Source organism: Lytechinus variegatus, chromosome 1, assembly GCF_018143015.1.
Source record: "Lytechinus variegatus isolate NC3 chromosome 1, Lvar_3.0, whole genome shotgun sequence".
NCBI lineage: Eukaryota > Metazoa > Echinodermata > Echinoidea > Temnopleuroida > Toxopneustidae > Lytechinus > Lytechinus variegatus.
Genome location: NC_054740.1, coordinates 34394112 through 34414520, shown reverse-complemented (window position 1 = coordinate 34414520; position 20409 = coordinate 34394112). Strand labels below are relative to the sequence as shown.

At 33.3% G+C, this 20409-nt stretch overlaps 1 protein-coding gene across 1 annotated transcript; it reads right to left on the bottom strand.

The window, feature by feature from the left end:
- Nucleotides 1-486: 486 nt before the first annotated feature.
- On the bottom strand, nt 487-17263 carry LOC121412249 (acid ceramidase-like). Its single transcript, XM_041605154.1, is given in 13 exon segments — nt 487-3445; nt 4492-4548; nt 6220-6343; nt 7271-7405; nt 7944-8080; nt 9994-10138; nt 11000-11045; nt 12006-12080; nt 13141-13219; nt 14083-14169; nt 14994-15122; nt 17101-17115; nt 17117-17263. Coding segments are annotated over 13 exon segments (1191 nt in total). The 5' UTR covers nt 17189-17263; the 3' UTR covers nt 487-3355.
- Between the last annotated feature and the right edge of the window lie 3146 nt (nt 17264-20409).

Below are 20409 nucleotides of genomic sequence, written 5' to 3'. Positions count from 1 at the left end.
GCAAAAAAATTGACAAGCCAAAAAAAAAGGTTTTCAACCAACAATTGAGCAGATTTTGTCCAAGGAAAGTTTAACAAGCAAAAAAAAAAAAAGAAAGAGAAAATACAGATTGCATCCCCCTTAATCCGCCAGTGGTCCACTCCTCTCTCCTAAAATAACATGCGTTACTTATTGCCACAAAATCTTACACATAGTGATGCTGCCATTACTTCCCTATCTGTTATACTTCCATCTCTATCTTCTCACCCGACTTCTTCCTTCAAGTTAAATCTTTTACCCCATCTCACCTGATTTCTTTTTTTAAATGTTAATTTGATGAAATCAATATCATTTCATTTAATCATACACTCTGGAATGTAAATAGGTAGAATTCTCTGAAAGATGCATAGGCCTAATATCTGTAGCATATGGATGTATCAACAATCACTTCTTGACAAGAATATATGCAACTCATCCAATAATATAAATGTCCAAAATCGGTAAATGTTCAATTTAAAAGTTATCAAACTGCTTTAATTTGCTTGCACTTCAATATGACAAAGATATACATAAAAATGGACACCAATGCAGCATTGTTTCAATTCAGTTGAATTATTCAAAATATTGACAATCATGATATGATTACCAAAGCCTACTAAATTCATTGATTATCAGGGATATCAATCATCATTATTTAGATATAGGGTTTTAGAGGCGCAGATATTTTTTGACGTCTTGCGAGGTTTTAAAGAGACAAAATGTTGAAACTGATTTTTAACGTGTATGCCTATGAAAACAATCCAATATTTTCCATATTGGATGAAATGAATATTTTGCTCCGCCCACAAGATAATCATTGGTTAATAAATGATTGTGAGCATGAAGCTATTGCATTGCGTATTAGTTGCCATGAGGTGTGGCAAAAGAGCATCAATTCACTGAATTCAAATGCGCCTGCACTTTACGCTAGCTCATCTTTAGAGAGATTTCTTTTTTAAAAAATGCCATGCTCATGATTTACAGGATTGACATTAAATGGTGATTTAACAATTTTTTTTTGCTTTATCAATTTATGTTTAGCTTTGTGGGGGTATCTAAATAATAATAATTATATTGGATGACCAATTTTCTCGCTGAACAACAAAATTTTGATTCGTCTCCGACTCATCAAATATAGTTCTTCATCTTGTAGAGTATTTCTCCGCTTCCCGCTGACCATATTTGCACTATGGATCATCATAAAAACATATCTAACAATTGAACATGTAAATTGTCATGTTAACTACCATTTTCATATGGCAATTTATTATGACCATATGCATAGGTACTATCAATATATATATTTTCTTCATAATCATAAATAACATCAATAAGTCAACTAATGTACATTTTAAAACCAAACAACATCAACATATCATGATAAAAATAGTTCAAAATTCTTAAATGTATCCTACTATCATATTAACACTTTAAAATTATTTTTTATAACATAGAATGAAAATTTTTGAGATACAGATCCTTAGTAACTTACTTATATGTAATAACATAGTGGAATATAGGGTGAATAAGATAGACCATGAACATGAGATATTTAGTTTGAAAGATTTCCTTCTTGTTTTTTTTATGTTTAGGCTGTGGAGTGAAAGAACATGAGTATTGATTCAAACCAGGACCTATGCCATAAAATGAACTATCCATTACAAGGCATGAGAGATCAAATATAGACATCAAAATTATGCATTAAAATGCTTTACTGGTTGCCTTAATCCACAAAAACAGCTCCTTTGGAGCTGGACTTTTTAAGTTACAATCCAGTTAACATAAGGTTGGAGCTGGACTTTTTAAAGTTACAATCCAGTATGGCCGCATGTACTGTTCATTGTGTACTTCAGGTACTTTTTCTTTGCCCCAACATCATGCAAGTGGCCGCGCACAACGAACTCCATAAAGCTTATAGATATCGATGGGTGAGACAGCATAAAACTATATGTACCAATAATTTGAAACTCGATAATTGCCAAAAAGTTATGTAAGAAACCATCAAATAATCGCTACATGTCATCTGAGGGATTGAATTCATTTCCTTGTATGCTTGTAATAGAAGAAGAGAAAAATATTGAAAAATATTGAAACAGGGAATAATAATTAAACTATTACATCATTCACAAATAGAACATTAGCATAAAGCTATATATTATTTGCAAATGAGACCTTTCCAAACAGAACTTGCTGTTATACATAATTTTATTCAAATTATCCACTCCTTCCATAAACAGCTACAAAGTCCTAAAATTCAAAGACATAATACAATTCAAATATGAAGTATACAAAAATTGCATGATAACACTACAAAGACTATAATAGAAACAACACAATCTAATTCAATTAAAATTAATTGCAAAGTTAACGCTAACTAGGCCGGGCTATTTTAGAATTTGTGCACCCTTGGCAGAGGGTAGGGACCACCCTCCTGACCTAGTTAGTGTTAACACTATGCTATGACATATGAAGACTATGGCACATTGAAAAACAACACAATCATTACAAAACCAACACTCAATTGGAAGAGATTTGCCAAATTTGAAAGACGAGATCATTGTACATACTAAAAGATAACATAAAATCATCACAAACCCATTTCCAAATAATTTCTGTTCATATTCTATTAAGAATATATATGAAGATATGTAAGTAAGCCTAATAAGTACTGATGCAACAATACCCATATATTGCAGACTGTTTGACATACAGGCAATGTGTACTTAATCCTATTCGTGCTCCCTAGTTGAGACAATGCCCAAACTACACCTTCAAGATGTAATATTAATTTATTTTAAAAAAAATCACAAACAAAATGGAGAGACTATGCTCAGGAATAAAGATTGCATCAAAGGTACATGATTACGCATGAGGAATCACTCCCGGGAATTACTTTTCCAGCCATTTTGAGCCTAAGAAAATATTCTATTCAGATGGAATTTCCTGCTCATACACAAACGGGTTAAAATAATGCATATGCATTAATGTGCACATCATGTGCTTTACATAATTTGCAATCTTGTTAACAGGATTGTATGCATCCCTGGAGCATAATAATCTTACTAATGTGAAGATAAGTCATATTGCACACAACAAGGATTTAAATGTGATTTTAGTCTAGCATAATCATTTATGACACTCCAATTGTTATACCTGACTGACTATGGTTTTGCGTGAAATAATACACGCAAGAAATTCACTCCTCATGAGTGAAATGGTTTCAAACATCAAATAAATTGAAAATAAGTAAATTTCTTTTTTTTTTTTTTGGTGTGTGCAATGCTTCTTGATAAAGAGTGCATTTCAAATGATGTTAATTATCATCCATCATGATAATTTACCAGGGGAAGCATGGTTGAGGGCAGTATTGTAGATAGGTGTCCAACGTTCCGTTTCTTACATGCATCAATGCTGTGTAGGTTGTTAACTGTGGATAAAAAAATGATAATTTGTTTTATGAGGAAGTATGTATGATACAATTAGGTAGAAAGGTGAAGGGGAGAATGAACAAAGATAATGTATCCTGATGAAAAAAATGATGTAAAAATGATGAAAATGTGTAGACCTGTCTCTGATGTGAATAACAGCATAGAACAATGCCCATACTGACTGATAAACAGACTTTGACCTAATGGCATGAAGTTTATGCACAGCAATTCACAGTAGTGTGGCCTGTAGTGTAGTTAAAAGCAAAAAAATGCAATTTGTATTTGGGTCATGAAATGTTGAAATACAAGAATATTCTATGTAAAGTATTCCACAATTCTAAAGTGAAATTACCCTCTTAAATTTTCCATGATCATCGAGTTTAGAGTTAAATAACCAGTAATGCACAGTTTGCCCCAAATTCTATTGTTAATATAGAGCAAGCACCCATATTATGAAAGTGAAGATGAAAATGTGACATCATGAACTAATGTAATGCTAATGTAAATAATTGATTATGCATATAAGAGCCAAAATTGAAATTAATTATCAAATTACTGTTGATTGACACAAAGCTACTCGTAGAGTTGTGCATGACTTTAAGAAAGACTGGAATATGAAAGGCCAATGCTGAAGCCCACTTTGTCATGAAGTTACAATAGACCACAAATGTAAATAAATGCCTCAATTAAAATTATGGTAAAGTCTAGATTCTTACTAGAATACATTTTATGTTTTATGGACATTAAAGTAATCTTAATCTGATCCATATTAAGTTTAGTTTAGTTTACTCCAACGATTTTGTAGGACTAAGCCTGTTCATTGATCAAAGTAGAAATGTCTATTGCTGCTCTCCTTCAGACAAATTAGATGAATAGTACATATATCAGCTAATATTTTGACATATCAACCATAGTTGGTGCACGTAAAATCATTCAGAAAATCACTTACTATATACCATTATTGTAAAAAAAGAAACCTTCATGAAACACCCTGGGAATTACTAGAATAAAGTGGAATGATATGCAACTTAATTATGGTACTTACAAGATTTCTGACAGGTTTGGTGGAAAGTACATTGAAAATTCCTTTCAGTCCCACATTCTGTGAAATCAAAATGACAAAATTATCAGAGCATAGTTGAAACTCACCACACGTCATCCGCCCCCATAACAATATAAAACAAGTACATTTTCTGTCATTATAGAATATGCAATTCTTGGTTTAAAAAATGTCTAACCTGATGGAATAATAAAGGAATTAAATAACCAGCCTTTGTCATGTGATACATTAGTCTTCACTTCTTTTAGGTTAGTGTAATTGCCAATTAAAATAAAATACAGGATATAGTGATTTCTCTGATAAAATTACACTTTAACTCTTTTCAAAATTTATATTTCAAACATTCGACGAGCACATCCCCATGTTTCATCCTGTATAAGCTTACAAGTCATTTCTCATAATTTAAACCTAAAAGTGACCCACTTGCCTTCTCAAGAGTTATACAACAATAAAAGAATTGAACAGACCAATGAATGAAAATTAATAATGGATCTCTAAGTCTTCCTTGGTAAATGCTCATAAAAATCAAGACAGTGTATAAAAGAATAGTCAATCCATATTCTCTTCACATTTGCAATGACTGTATATCAAGATTTCAATTGCTGAATAAACTAATGCTAATGGAGCCAATTTAATGCATGCATCTTCACATTGCCTGGCATTGACCATTCTATCTAAGAATGAATCCAAACAACACTTTTAGATATCTCTGTCTGGTCCTGATGGCCTCATATTTATCAAGTTGTTATTAAAGGGGAAGTTCACCCTGAAGAAAACTTTGTTGTAAAAATAGCAGAAAAAATAGTGAAAACTATTGGTGAAGGTTTGAGGAAAATCCGTTAAAGAGTAAGAAAGTTATTAGAGTTCAAAGTTTTGGATTTGTGACGTCGTAAACGAGCAGTTGCCCCATGTCTTATGTTATATAAAATGCATGAATTTCAAATTTTGCATGGTTCCTGATGACTTAATTTTGTTTTCTATTCATGATCGGGTGTGAAATGATTTGTCTATTGATATACAAAAGGTACAGTGAAAACCATTTTAAATTTTCTGAGAAAATGACATTTCATTGATTTTTTACCATTCGCTATGTAGGAATGCTGCTCGTATATGACGTCACAAATCAAATAATTGAAATTCTAATAACTTTTCAATCATTTGATGAATTTTTCTCAAACCTTCAGCAATATTTTTTATTATTTTTTCTGCTATTTTTACAATAAGCTCTTTGTCAGGGTGAACTTCCACTTTAAGCAATTAATCACCATTGTGCGAAGTTTGACTGCTAGCACAATGTTACAATACACATGTGCAGATTTAGATCTTACATGATTGTCACTGCATGTGATGGAAAATGGACCAAAAACTGAAGTGATCAGCAAAATGCAAAACTTCCATTCCTATGAGTGAGAATTGATGGGGAAACTACCCTCTATCACATAACTGACTTTTGACCAATCCTATAGCAAGATCCTTAGTATGCGGAATATAAAAGAACATTGTTGAATACCTGGCCCTTACTAACAAATGCTCTCATCAAGTTGTACATGTATGATAATTTTTTTTTAATAAAAACCTTTACTTTTTATAATACCCTGCATATTGCAATAATATTAACATGCCATAAGGTGCTTTATATTCTCATATATTGTAAAGACAAACAATAAACTGAACTGAAAACTAAACTTATGGTAAGAAATATAATAATCTTACTGCTTGACTCATTGTGTTCATGCATTTTGTGGCTGGTGCTCGTCTGTCATCAAAGAAAGGCGGGTTCTTCCAGTTGTCATAGTTTGTTTCCACAAGATACCATGTGCCATGAGCAGGGTCCAACCTATCAGTAAACAAGAGAGATATAACTTCATAGAAGTACAATGATCTGGGGAGTGTTTCATCAACGTTTTTGTCCGACAAGTTGTCAGATCTGACAACTTTCCTTGATTCTGATTGGCTGAGAAGCGCTGATACTAATGGTAACTGTCGGATAAAACAGGACTTGTCGGATAAAATGTCCGACAAGTCCTTTCGTGGAATGCTCCCCTGAGCCATGTTTCATGGAACTTTTTTTAATATAAAATACATAGGATAGAAATTTATGGCATATTTGCTCTTGACCAATGAAATCACAGGATTTGAGTAGCTAAATGACAATAGCTTGAACTTGCCATTGATAACATGTTTTATGAAACTTGACTGTGTAGTCAAAATCTTGATAACTTTGAAAATATTCTAGCATAAAGACAAGAAAGTCTCTTTTTGCTCTTTCTTATGGTGATACAGACCCTTTGTCCATATATTCTTAGAAAATCTGTATTTCAAGCCCTCCTATAGAGAGAATTAATGATCTACTGATAGATGATATAAAAGAGGCATTTTAAGTGAAATATATACAAAAGCAATGTGAAAGTTGTTCACATGTGATATCACACATCTTTGTCGCATTGCCAATGGGAGGATCTACATTACAATAATGATCTAAACTTCGAATGCTCATAACTTTTTTCATTCATTCAATTTTTCTCAAACTTTTGTTCATCTGTTTCTTTGATTTTCTATTTTCACACAAGCTACCTTGTTCCAAAGGTTTCATTTTCCTTTAAAGCAGGATACCATCATGAAAGAACCAGTTAAAAAAACCCACAGTTTTCTCATTCTGCCATCTACAGTTACAAAAAGCCCTAAGTACTGAGAAATTATAATGATAGAACTAAAATATCAATTTCAGATCCAGATGGGGGAAATATTCTCTTCAGTATCTTACATTTTGACATTATCTGCCTTTGTGCCAACAGATCTTGTAATGATAGCGCCCTCTCCAGACGAGTTTCCACCAAGAATTATGTAGCCAGGAGCAAGCAGATCAACTGATGTCAGGTATTGCAGAGTTGAATTAAAGCTGTTTAATTAAAATGAACGGTAACACATAAATCAATAGTTCATTTTATTATAGGGTCGGAACTGGATATTTGAGAAGCAAGTCCATCGATTAATATAAATTTATTTTGTTGATGATGACAGATCTACTAAAGCCTAAAAAAAGTAATAATGCAGTGACAACTGTTGTATAAATTCAGCAGAATATAAAATGAATCAGCATATTCATGATTTTAGTTTCACTTTCACATCGAGCAATGACCAGGCACAGAAGTGAACACTTTCACAATGATGGACTTTTAGAGGTTATGAAACTGAAAACAATGACTTAAAACATTTCACCTTGTGTAATCAATGAAAGAGTTTGTTATTCAGGGATTTAAAGAAAAAGAGGCCTAAACAAATTCAACAGTTATCCTTAAAGAGTATGAACCATAGTCAATATTATTTATACCAAAATATTCTAAATCGAACTAAATAACATAGTTATTGGAATTCTCATATTCCTAATCTAATGAATATATTTTCCTGCTGCATGAACAGATCAACTTGTAACTTACTCTGTTGCCTTGACGACTGCATCCCTGAGCACGAACCCCATCCACTGACCATCACGCTGACCAATGATCCACTCAATGATACCAATGAAACCTCCCTCAAGCTGGAATCTCTCATTCATGGACAGTGACAGAACACCCTAACAAAGGATGGGAAAATATGCACATTTAAAATGGATTATTGTTAATAAGTACATGCAATGTTAACACAATAGGTGCTTGCTTAAGCATTGCAATATTGCCATTAAACGTTAATGTTTGCTTAAAGTACTGGTGTTCATATATTTCCTATCATTAAAGTATCAAATGAGGTTTATAAGAATAATACAACAGCAAAAACAGCAGGAAAAAAGAAAAACACTGGACAATCTTTTATTTTCTAAATGGGATACTGTTAACAATGTTGAGGTCTATCTTAAAACTTTCATCATCAAACATTAACTGAGTTCCAAAAGAAACTTATCAAACTTCATAAGCACACTACACAAATTCCACTCAGTCAAAGTGAACAAAATTTTGATAAAGGCTAGCTTCAATAACCTTTACTAAGCACACAGAGATTGGTTTAATAATAAGGAGGCTGTAGCCCCTCAAATCAACTGGTTCCGGAATCCAAAGTCACAAAGTCTTAGTTTCAGACTCAACCAGATGGTCATTCTTTGCTTGACTGCTATTGACATGATTGAGTCCATTCATGCATTATGCTTTTTTTACCTCAAGGTGTATTCAAAATGTTAATTTTAACTTCCTGTAACTTCTTAGTTATTGAGGCAATCAATTAAACATGTCAATGGTCATACTGTGAACTTTTATAAAATGGTAAGTTTATTTAATCCCATCTCATTTTCATTGATCTTTCTTCTGCCATTTTGTGATTTTAGATTCCGGAACTAATTGATTTATGGGGCTACAGCCTCTTTGTCATCAAACCAATCTTTGATTATTGACATGTGCTTAGTAAAGATTATTGAAGCTAGCCTGTGTCAATTTTTTTTTCATTTTGAATGAGTGGAATTTGTGTAGTGCACTTGTGGGCCCGAATTCACAAAGGTGGTTTTGAAAACCCACGGTTGAGTCCATGGTTTATGCAGATTTCATGTATAAATTACGCTTAATTTATTGCGTATTGGGCGCGTGTATGAAACATGTCCAATGCTGATGCCTGCTTTTGTCACAGTGCGCCAAATTGACGGCTGTTGTTGACTTGGTTATCTACGCAATTTTATTCATGAGTTCACTGTTTTTATTCATGAGTCCACTGTTTGAAGAGTGGACTCATGAATAAAAACAGTGAACTCAATAATAGCGCAGATTACCATGGTAACAGGCATCAATTTGGCGCACTGGGGCAAAATCGTGCATCAGCATTGGACATTTTTTATACACGCTAATTTATACAGGAAATCTGCATAAACCATGGACTCAACCGTGGGTTTTCAAAACCACCTTTGTGAATTCGGGCCGTGAAGTTAGATAAGTTTCTTTTGGAACCCAGTTTAATTCCAATGTTAACAGGAGAAAGTATGACAAGCAATCTCAGTTTTAATTTATTTATTACAGACCTGATACCTTTCTCACCATGTCAATAACCATGATTATTTGCCTTATAAATATACGGTATATTATTATCATCATCATCATCATTTATTATTAGTAGTATAAGTATTATTATCATTGTTATTATCATTTATGACACCTAGATACAGAGATCCTTGATTGGTTGTTTGATATCGATAATTCAGCCCATTTTACAATGGCGTCATCATCCGTGCAATTTTAGATCCATTCATCGTGCAATTTTGGATCCAAACGATTTTTGTCCATCGCACATGTGCACCAAAACCCCAGGCACTACAAGCTGCATAATAAACTTTCCTATATTCAGTGAACATTACAGTTTCTCATTAATAGAGAGTATCCTAGTTCACTAATTGTTTTGAATATACTCTTGCTCAATTCAACAGAGAAATACTGACTGTATTTTTCCTCACAGACAAAAGAATCAAGTATATTTTTAACATTACTTATGGATTTGAAATAATTATTTTCTTACAGGTTTCATGCCGGTGATGACTCCTATATAACCTGCAAAGTGAACTCCCTTGGCAACCGTCTTTCCTCCCTGCTGATATTCTACATTGATGATCAATGGTCGCAGACGCTCTGTCAAGGCCCACGTTTGGTTCTTTACATCCCAGCTTCAAAGAAAAGAAAAATAGATATAGATGTATATATGTAAATAAGTTCTTATATACATGAATTTGCTACTGGTATCACTGCAGCTTCCTTTACACAATAAGTACTGCTTAATCATTGTATCATTAATCACAAATCTACTGACGGTAAATCAAGATCACTCTTGCTTCCATATTTTGGTAATATTTTTTTCAAAAGGCTACTCACCAATCATAGTTTAGTTTTTAATTTGCAAAACCTTGTGCTAACAAGATTCAAGTATAATTATAGATGATTTGACAGTTGCGATTAAAATCAAAATGCTTGTGCCATCTGAGTGAAGTTTAATAAAGAAACATGTTCAACTACATGTATTTTTATAAATATATATATATATATAAACAATGCAATATTGTTTATTACCCCCATATCGGGGTAAGTTGGAACATAGTATGGGGTATATACATTATGTATATAAATGAAAAGTGAAAATGTAAAACTTAATAAATACATTTAACCTAAAAAATGCTTGGTTATTTGTAACGGTATATGAAATAAGCAATTTTATCTACCTATATTCAAGATAAATAAAGAGAGCTATTATTTGAAGAGTACAATTATTCAATCACTTTTCAATAGTACACTTTTGCATGTTGTGTATAATTTAAATTTTTAACATATTTTGATATAAAATATAGAGTTCTTGAGAAAGTGACAGCTGCATTTCATATCAGGAAATATATTGTTATATACATGTAACTGTAATGCACCTGTACACTTTGGTCAATCATGAACTTGCAACAATTGACTACATTCCAAATCAAAGCGATACAAATATTATCAAAATCAACTTAATCAAGTCAGATTGCACAGCAATAACATACCCAAGGAAGAGTCCAAAGTCCAAATTCCTGGCATGGAATAAATCTCCTTTTGACACAGAAAAGATAAACAGAACAAAGGTAGGTTAAAATCATTAATATGTTGAAATCACATGTATGCATGTTTGATTAAGTACATGTACTCATCAAAGAACCTGATAACCTGTGATCTTCATACTGATATAAAAATGAAATGACATAAAATGCTGGATGGCATAAAAGAGTCATTCATAATCTGATTGCGATGGTGGGGATACAAAAATATAATTCCTAAGTACATGCCACTATAAATTAAATGACTAACAAGGCATGAATACTTGAAGAGGAAAATCATTGTTCACGGTTACATTGTCTCTGTTCGATTTTTTTATCATTTTGGTAGATTGAACAAGAAAAAGTATTTAAACCTGATTTTATTTACATCCTGATAAAAGGAATGAAATGCATCATCGTATCTCACTGTTAATATGTTACCACAAAGTTGCCCTTTTGGCGAACATAAACTAGCTCCTATGCACATGCTGCCCGGATAAGAATTACCCTTTGTTTTTGAGGTGCCATTTACTTGAGTCAAAATCACAGCCTATTGTACTCTACATTCCAGGAGTCAAATAAAGTGGGAAATGAGTTAAAATTAACACTAACAATTACTGTACTAACATGGGATTACAATATAATAATATAATTATCATACAAATAATAAAATATGCAATATAATCAAATCCTGAATATCAAATTGCAAATAAAATGGATAGCATGTGAAAACACAGCAGTGTCATTGCATAAAAGCTGTAGAGTGTAAGTGGGTATGGAAACTAGTGATGATACAATTGGAGAGAGAAAAGGGCGACAAAGAAAAATGAAAGAGATACGACCAAAAAACAACAACAACAACAGAAAACAAATAGGAAACTATAAGCTCTTTCATGAACAGAGAAATGAATAAGAAAACAAAATAGATAGAAAACATATACATGAATAGACTATGCATAGAGTATTACATACATACCTGTTTTATCCTGGGCTACCAATGAAGTGCACACAGTGAAGACTTCATAGAATATATTATAGAGAACAACTTCACCTGTTATTTTAAGAAAACACAAAGCAATTTTCTTATTACCGGTATGGGGATGAATGCTTTGAATTGGTGCATCAGTTACAGCATATAAAATATTTTGGATATCAAAATGTACATGTATGTACATTATACACAGATACTGCCTCATTTACAAAGTTGAAAAATTTACTGTCATCTTCATGACTAGATTTTTCTCTCCTCACTTACTAATATACAGGCATACATCTGTGGTCCTATCATTTGTTTTGATAATACATTTGTATTTGTTTATTGAGGTTTGATGATGTCTGACTCTACCAAAGGATTAAACCTCCTTTGTGAGCTTCATTCGTAATGTCTATCACTGTTTAGATTAATAAAAAATAAAACAATCAAATGTGGTTTAATTATAACTGGTATCATTATTTGTTTGGCGTCACCTGAGCCTGGGAGGCAAAAAGCGAACTGAATCACTATGACCCGCAGGTTTTCCTCCCAATAAAACACTGCATAACACATTAATTCCGGGGGGGGGGGGGGGGCACTTACATTGACGAGTGGATACCATGCGCGACCAAAAGAACACATAAAAAGGATGTCTTTTTCAAGATAGGGCACATTACGTACGTAACATGATAGGGGTGTCAAAAACACAAAAATAATGAAAAAAGGGTGTCTGTTCCGTTAGGAAAAATACATGTTTAAGGTAAAATTTGCGGGGATGATAAAACAAAATTAAATGTTTTATAAAGGATGTCCTTTTTGCCTCAACACTACGTGTTTAGTGTCCGATTTGCATGACATGTGGAAGGTGGGGCCGTACTAAACCAAAATAATGATGTGTAACTAAAACCGACGACCGACATGACCGACGGACCCGATATATCGCTACTTGATTAGGGGTTCATTTCAGGGAATACTTGTCAAGAGTATCGTTTTGTTTCCAATACTTGTTAAGGGTCGCGCATGGTATCCACTCGTCAATGGAAGTGCCCCCCCCCCGGATCAATTCTTTGTAAGGTACCTTATCACTATTATACAGTTTAATTTACACAATAAAATTAATATAGACAACATATGTTACCTAGTGGGATGCCTGTAGCATTAGCAATACCCCTGAGCTCTCCTTGGTATGGTTCAGGAAAGGTATCAGTAAGAGGAGCCTATGGTGATTAGTTAATACAAAAAAAAGTGTGAAAAATTAGTCTGTAAATGTTTTGTTATCAATACTGCCTAAGAAACACAGTCGGTTTACACTGAGGAATATCCTCAAAATCCAGCTTTCGTTCTCAACACACTGAAAAGTTTTTCATGAATTTTGTAAATATTTTTAATCTTGATAAATTTTTTTTTTACAAAATTACCTGATTTGAACTTTCTGACAGTGAATGAATGGGTTGCAGACATTTGGAATCTTGTGCTTGTGGAGAGAATCTTTTAATATCTTTTACCAACACAGATACCATTTCATGGTTGCACTAGAGAGTACTTCACAGTACACACATTCAAATAACTTCATGAAATATTTTATGAATCGAGATTTTATACAATTTGTATAATTTATCATAGTTGAATTTCATGACATTGTACTTATTGTTCTTCATCAGTATATTTCATTATTCCAATTCAAGAATCCAAGAGAATGTATTTACAAGACACACATGAGGTCTGTGTGAAATATGAATAGATGACAAGTATATTTACAATTGCACCATATGCACATTTTGTTATTTGAATGATAGGCGAATTGTTGAGATGGTATTACAACAACTAAAACAACAATAACAACAATAGTAATGATAATAGCAATAATAATACTTAGAAAAATAAATAATATTGATGATAATAATGATAATCATATCTGCTTATCTTATACTTAAAAGAAGTCTCTTAGCATTCTACATAAATTATTTATTAAAGCAGCATAATTCAGAATAATAACCCTGGCTTTGGCAGAGCAGCTATTTTAGAATAATCAACAGTGGTAAAACACAATTTGCAAGCCTAAAAAAATATGTTGACTTACTAAAAGTTCATCCACCAGATTTATAGCCTTTGTCTCATTGACGAAGATTCCAACCAAATCCTTGATGTCTTGAATCATTATTTTCATCTAAAAGGAAAATAATGTGAAAATATGTATTCATAACAATGTATACCCAATACCCTGCAAGTAAAACGGTTGTTTATCATATTGCAAATAGCCTATCTGAAAAAGTTTCATTACCAAAACTTTGAAGCCATGAGTAACAGTTTGTTTTGATATACACTTCATCTTTCACATCAGAGAATTTTCTTCCATGGCTTCTTCTTTTTATAGCCCAAAGTTGCTACATTGTACCCGAATTTCTGGAGCTATTTTTTAAATGAATACAGGGGGTAGGTTACATTTACAGCCTTATGCCCCCCCCCATCCAAGTATTTTCAACAACACATTTATCTCAACTAAAAAGATTAAAAATATGGAGGGGGGGGGGGTAAACATACACAGAAAGTATGTGTAATATATGATAGAGTCATATTACACTACATTAATATGCATTTCGAAAGGATGGGGGGGGGGGGGTGAAAATCTGTCTGTGTGTAAGGTAAACAAGCTTTATCCAGAGCTCCAGTTAAAAATTCAAAAGGGCTAGGCCATTTTTTCATTAAGGGCACTTATGAAAAGGAAAGGGAAGGCGGTGCTTACTTTAGGGGGCATCACAGGCCATTAAACAAGGGCATCAATAGTAAAATGTTCCTTTGAAATGTACTTCAATGGGAAACATGCACTGGATTACCGCAAGGCACCAAGGCCACATGCAAAAATAGCATCTTATTTTGGTCTTAAGTCTACAAATATATGGAGGGCATCAAGACAATTTGTGGTGGTATCGGAGGCCATGACCTTGCATAGCCTTGGAATAAATTGAGTCCTGTATATCTTAAAGATGGTACCTTGTCTGCCATTGGTTTGACGAGTCCAGTCCATCTGTCTTCTGGTGCTTGGTCCAGATTTAGAACATAAGTCCCAACCTTGGTGTTGACCGGTGGTGGGTAGGCATCAGTACGACAGTCCTCAGTAAACTGGAAGATGAAAAAACATAGGAATTATGCCTTGTCTTTCCATGAATGCTCCAAATTGAAATGTTTTCCAAATATAGGTCTAATAAACACTGTATAAAAAGAAAATATTTCAGAAATGACTCTCCTCCATGATAAATTTTAATTTTTTTTAAAAAGCAAATGATACAAATATAATTTACCTCAGCCTGGTCAATGGTTTCACGTAGATGGCCCGATGGTGGTGCTTATTAAATTCAAAACCTTAATTCAGCCCATCTGTAGTTTCATAACTTTGTCCAAATTCATCATGTGCAATTCTTTTGATTATTTGATGAAATATAAGCTCTAATTGAGAAAATATGTTTGAAAGAGTCCTTCTAGATTGACTCTGCTGATTACAGTGCTCAGTACTTCAGAAATAAATTTTAGCAGCAGCAAATTAAAAAAAGGTAGCAAAAACCTACATGCCTCAAAAAACTAGCAGTCCAAGCTTGTCAACAAATAGTGTGAATTAAAGACTCCACAAAGGGAAGACTGGAAGTTTTGCAGAATTTGCATAATACTTTACATTGAATTTGCATTTTAAAAAAAGTTTGAGTGCCTCGTCTTTCCCTGGTAGAGTCCTTTATATGAAATTGCCTACGCCCTCTATTGGCGAAAATTTCTGTTTCTTAAATGCACAGGCTCTCCTCCCTAACAGATGGAAAATTATTTGTAATTTCTCACAATAAGTATACTCCCCAGGGAGTGGAAATTGTGCACTTTTCGTGCGGGATTGAAATTAATCCAATGACCAGGGTAATAATATGCTGTAACGCGCTTTGGGCCATTCTGGGAAAAGCGCTTTATAAAAATTGGCTATTATTATTATTATTATTACAAAGGTGGAAAAAGGGCTCCATATCATTTAGTAAATTTCATACAATTCTTCCAATCCAATAAATAAAATATTTGGAGGGTTAATCTAAGATACAGCATGCTCGATAAGCAGGGCTTTTCCTGTGATTTTTACACAAAAGGCTATTGCACCCATAGGTGGGAGTGCAAAGATATCACCAGGAGCCCGTTTTTCAACATCTTCACAAGTCTAACTTCTTGACTAAATTGGAGATAGTGAGCTTCTAGTCACGGAGCCCTCTCTGCCAAGATCGGGGAAACAACCTGACTAACCATTAATACACCTTTGAACCTGTCTAACTTCTTTCTTAATGACGTATGGCATCATGTGGGTAGACTACATGCATGACATGAAAAAGTACCTCAAAATTTGTAAATTATAATCTTACCTAACCAATCATAGAATTTGAGATTACATTGCAAAAAAAGTGGGATAGATCAATCAATACTAATTGTAAGGCACAGAAATTATAAAAACTGTTGTTAAAACGCCACAAACCCATTCATTTTGAAATAGTAAAATAATTGATTTGAAACAGATTCTACGTCAGGCCATCCATAACTTGATTTGATTTGTTGTTTTCAGACCCTTTTCAACATTCTGATAAATTTTATCTCTAATTTATGCATCTATAAATTATTTTATGCTACATTTTGATGTTTGGAATCATAAAAAGAATGTACAACTATCATGTGTCTATGGGAAAAAATAAAAATATCACCACAAAGTCTTCAAGGCTAAGAAATTGACTTTGATTTTTCAGTTTTCAGAAACAATGCATTTTTGTGGTTGATAAACCAGGTCTGTTTCATGACAATAGAAAAATACTAACAGAACATTTAACCAATCTCTCTGACACCAAAGTTCAAACTAAGCAAGTACCCCTACTACACTGTTGAGTACCATGGGAAGTGCGAAGTTCGCCATACCTCAGCTCCGCTCAGATCCCGCGCTCCGGCCTGGGACGGGGCGGGCGGCCGGCGGCCTGTAAGTCCCGTTCACTGGTCAGTCGCGGTCGTGATTGAGTGAGCATGCATGCACGTTTACAATTAGAGTTTAAACTCTGCATCTGCAGAGTATGCATAAAACATAGATACTTACCGGTGGGAATTCCTGGGGCCTTCGTCGGGCTGATGTACAGTAAGAACAGAATGCTAAATTTCACTAATAATACAATTTTTGCGTCCATCTTGATGATCGTCAAATTCAACGACTTCGGTAGGTTCGTTCACGGTGTCATGTGATCGACAATTGTTTACAGGTCGCGATACCTGTCACATGATCAAAGAATTGCGCAATATGAATGGGCGTGGCACCAAGAACAAAAGAAAGGTGGGGGATAACTATCGTATTTCTGTGAGGGAAATGCCAAAGGGATGGAGTTGACATTGGATGTTTTATGTTTGCCCAACAGTATCAGAGCCTTTTCACTTTTCACAGGGAGAGGTCTGGAATGTGAAAACCAGTTGAAGAAGCCCTATAGCTCTACTATAGGTCATAAATCTTCTCCCCAAGGCCCAAGCCGTCGGTTGAAAGTATCACCAAAACTACTACGTATTTATCCAAACAGAATTTACTTATAAAACAACATAACTCTATAGAATTAGTTTGTTACTTTTATTAAGCTTGGTATCATATCAAAGGCCATGGAACTTTCGAAACAGCTGCTTTTATATATATATATATATATATATATATATATATATATATATATATATATATATATATATATATATATATATATATATATATATATATATATATATATATATATATATACCACTCTTGTTGGTATGCGCTGAAGACACTAGGAATTGCCCCCAACAAAAAAAAATATTTATATTAAAGGTACTCTTAGCTTTGCAATAAGTCAATTGTTATAGATAATTCTTGTTTTTTTTTTTTTTTTTTTTTTTTTGGGGGGGGCTGATTTTCAATGCACCGTTCATGATGAACATTATTCAACAATTTTTACGACACAGAAATTAAATAAAATCGCATTTTTTTTAAGCCCCGTTAAAGCCTGGCTTAAGTTTGGTAGCATCAGTGAATGTTTGTTTTATTTCCGTACATAAAATAACAAAGACAAAGTACATATACATATAACATTAGATGATGAGGTCAATGTTAAGATACAAGAATAAAAGGTAAGGCAATAAAGTTAATTACACGGCTGGTAATCCATATTCAGCTGCAATAATGCATTGCTGCTGGTCTTCCTGGGATGTCAAGTTCATCCCAGGAAATGTTTATTTGAATAAATAGAGAAAAATCAAATAAGCACAGCACAGAAATTTCATGAAAAACGGATGTATAATAAGAAAATTATGACATTTTAAACTCTCGCTTATTTTTCACAAAACAGTTATATGCACAACTCAGTGATATACAATATAATGAGAGAGTCGATGATGTCATCCACTCACTATATCTTTTGTTTTTTTTATTGTTTAATTATAAAACATTTCATTTTTTCTCCAGATTTGGCAGTAATGACCAACTTAGCTTAACCACATTATGTTCAGAGAATGGCAATCCGCCTGTTCAGGGAGAAATAAATATTTTTCTTAACATGACAATGTGGAAGAAATTGAAGTATTTCCTATTTCATATCATAAAATACAAAAGAAATAGTGAGTGGATGACGTCATCAGTCCCCCCCCCCCCATTTGCATACAGACTAGGATGTGCATATAACTGTTCTGTGAAATTAAGCGAATCTTTAATATGTCATAACTTTCTTATTTTATATTCAAGTTATTTTTTTTAAGTGGACCTGACCTTTAACAATGTGAACTATAACTGGAGTACAATCTAAAAGTCTAATCACAGATATGTGAAGTGACCATTGTATATCTTTGAAACCATTATATATACAATTTAAACGTTGAATTGTTTCGTATCTAGATCCCTTTCTGGGGGATTTGTTTTGTTAGGGCTTTTTGATAATTTATCTTGTATCGAAATGATATAAGAAAGCTATATACAGACAAAGATTATATCCTGGGGCAGTTTAATAAAGCTGTTCGTAAGTTCAGATTGACTTAACGACTTGTGGCCCTTTTTTGTAAATGATATTCCATTAAATGTTCATTGGTGGGTTTAACGCTGAAGAAAGGTTCACCAGTCATTCCTTACGAACAGCTTTATGAAATACTCACCAGGAAATTTCAGGCAGTTCTATGCAGAAGAATAGTTTTTATCATATTATTTATATATACAAACAACACGCAGATATTTTGATGTAACCGATACTAAAAATAATTATAAAAATGGAAAATCGCAAATTCCTGTAAATACATTTTAATGAATTTCCACATCGGTACCGTTTTAAGACATACACATGCACTCAGTTATAATTTAGTAATCAATATAGGAATAGTCATATACGCATTTGTGGGATTTAAAAAAAAATGAAGCAGATGAAAGGAAAAAAGATGAAAAGGGAGAAATCAGGGGAGTGTTTCATGAAAGGATTTTATCCGACAAGTCCTGTTTTATCCGACAATTACCATAGTAACAGTACCTCCCAGCCAATCAGAATCAAGGAAAGTTGTCAGATCTGACAACTCGTCATACAAAAATGTTGATGAAATGCTCCTTTGTGTTGCTGTGAACACTCCACTGGCTACAGATTGGAGGGGGTTTGAAATATGGTCCCAGTTTGTATTAGAATGCATGTAGATCAACATTTTGGCTCGCCCGCTCGCATTTTATTAGAACTTTCGCTTCCATAGGTCTCTTCAAATGTTTGGCCATTTTTTTGTGTGCCGGAAATACTACTGTTACATACTCGCATCCGTTTACACTTCAAGTTTTGTAAAACTTTAAGAGACTATTTTATTTGCTTTTGTACCAGTAAATGAATAAAATAAGAAAAAAAATTATTGATTAGAACAATACTTCTTTGCAGATTTGATATATGAAATGAATGATAATAAAATTCAAAATATAACATTATTGAAATACTTTACATGAACAATACAAATAAATTATTAATAACTGTCTGCAATTACTGTTGTTACCTGTTGTACCTCTTGATATTTTACATGGACCTTTAATATACAATTAATCCTTAAATAAAATCTTGAAGTAAACTGCAAATCTGATCGAAAAAAATAATACCCAAGTTAAAATTGACATTGGGAGGAGTATTAAAAAAAGGAAGATTATTTATATGGTACGATAACGTAAGTGGGGTACTTCCACTTTGCCCTGCACCCCTAGTCTTGATTTTGAGGATCCACCTCAGCTACATATCAAACGATGATTTTTTTTTGCTCTCGTGCTCTGAGTATGATGCCAATCTAATGATTTTCCTCAGTAATTCTTCTCGTTTATACAACTTATTTTTTGATTAACAAATATATTATTGAATATCAATATACTATTAAAAATAATTTTTTTTCA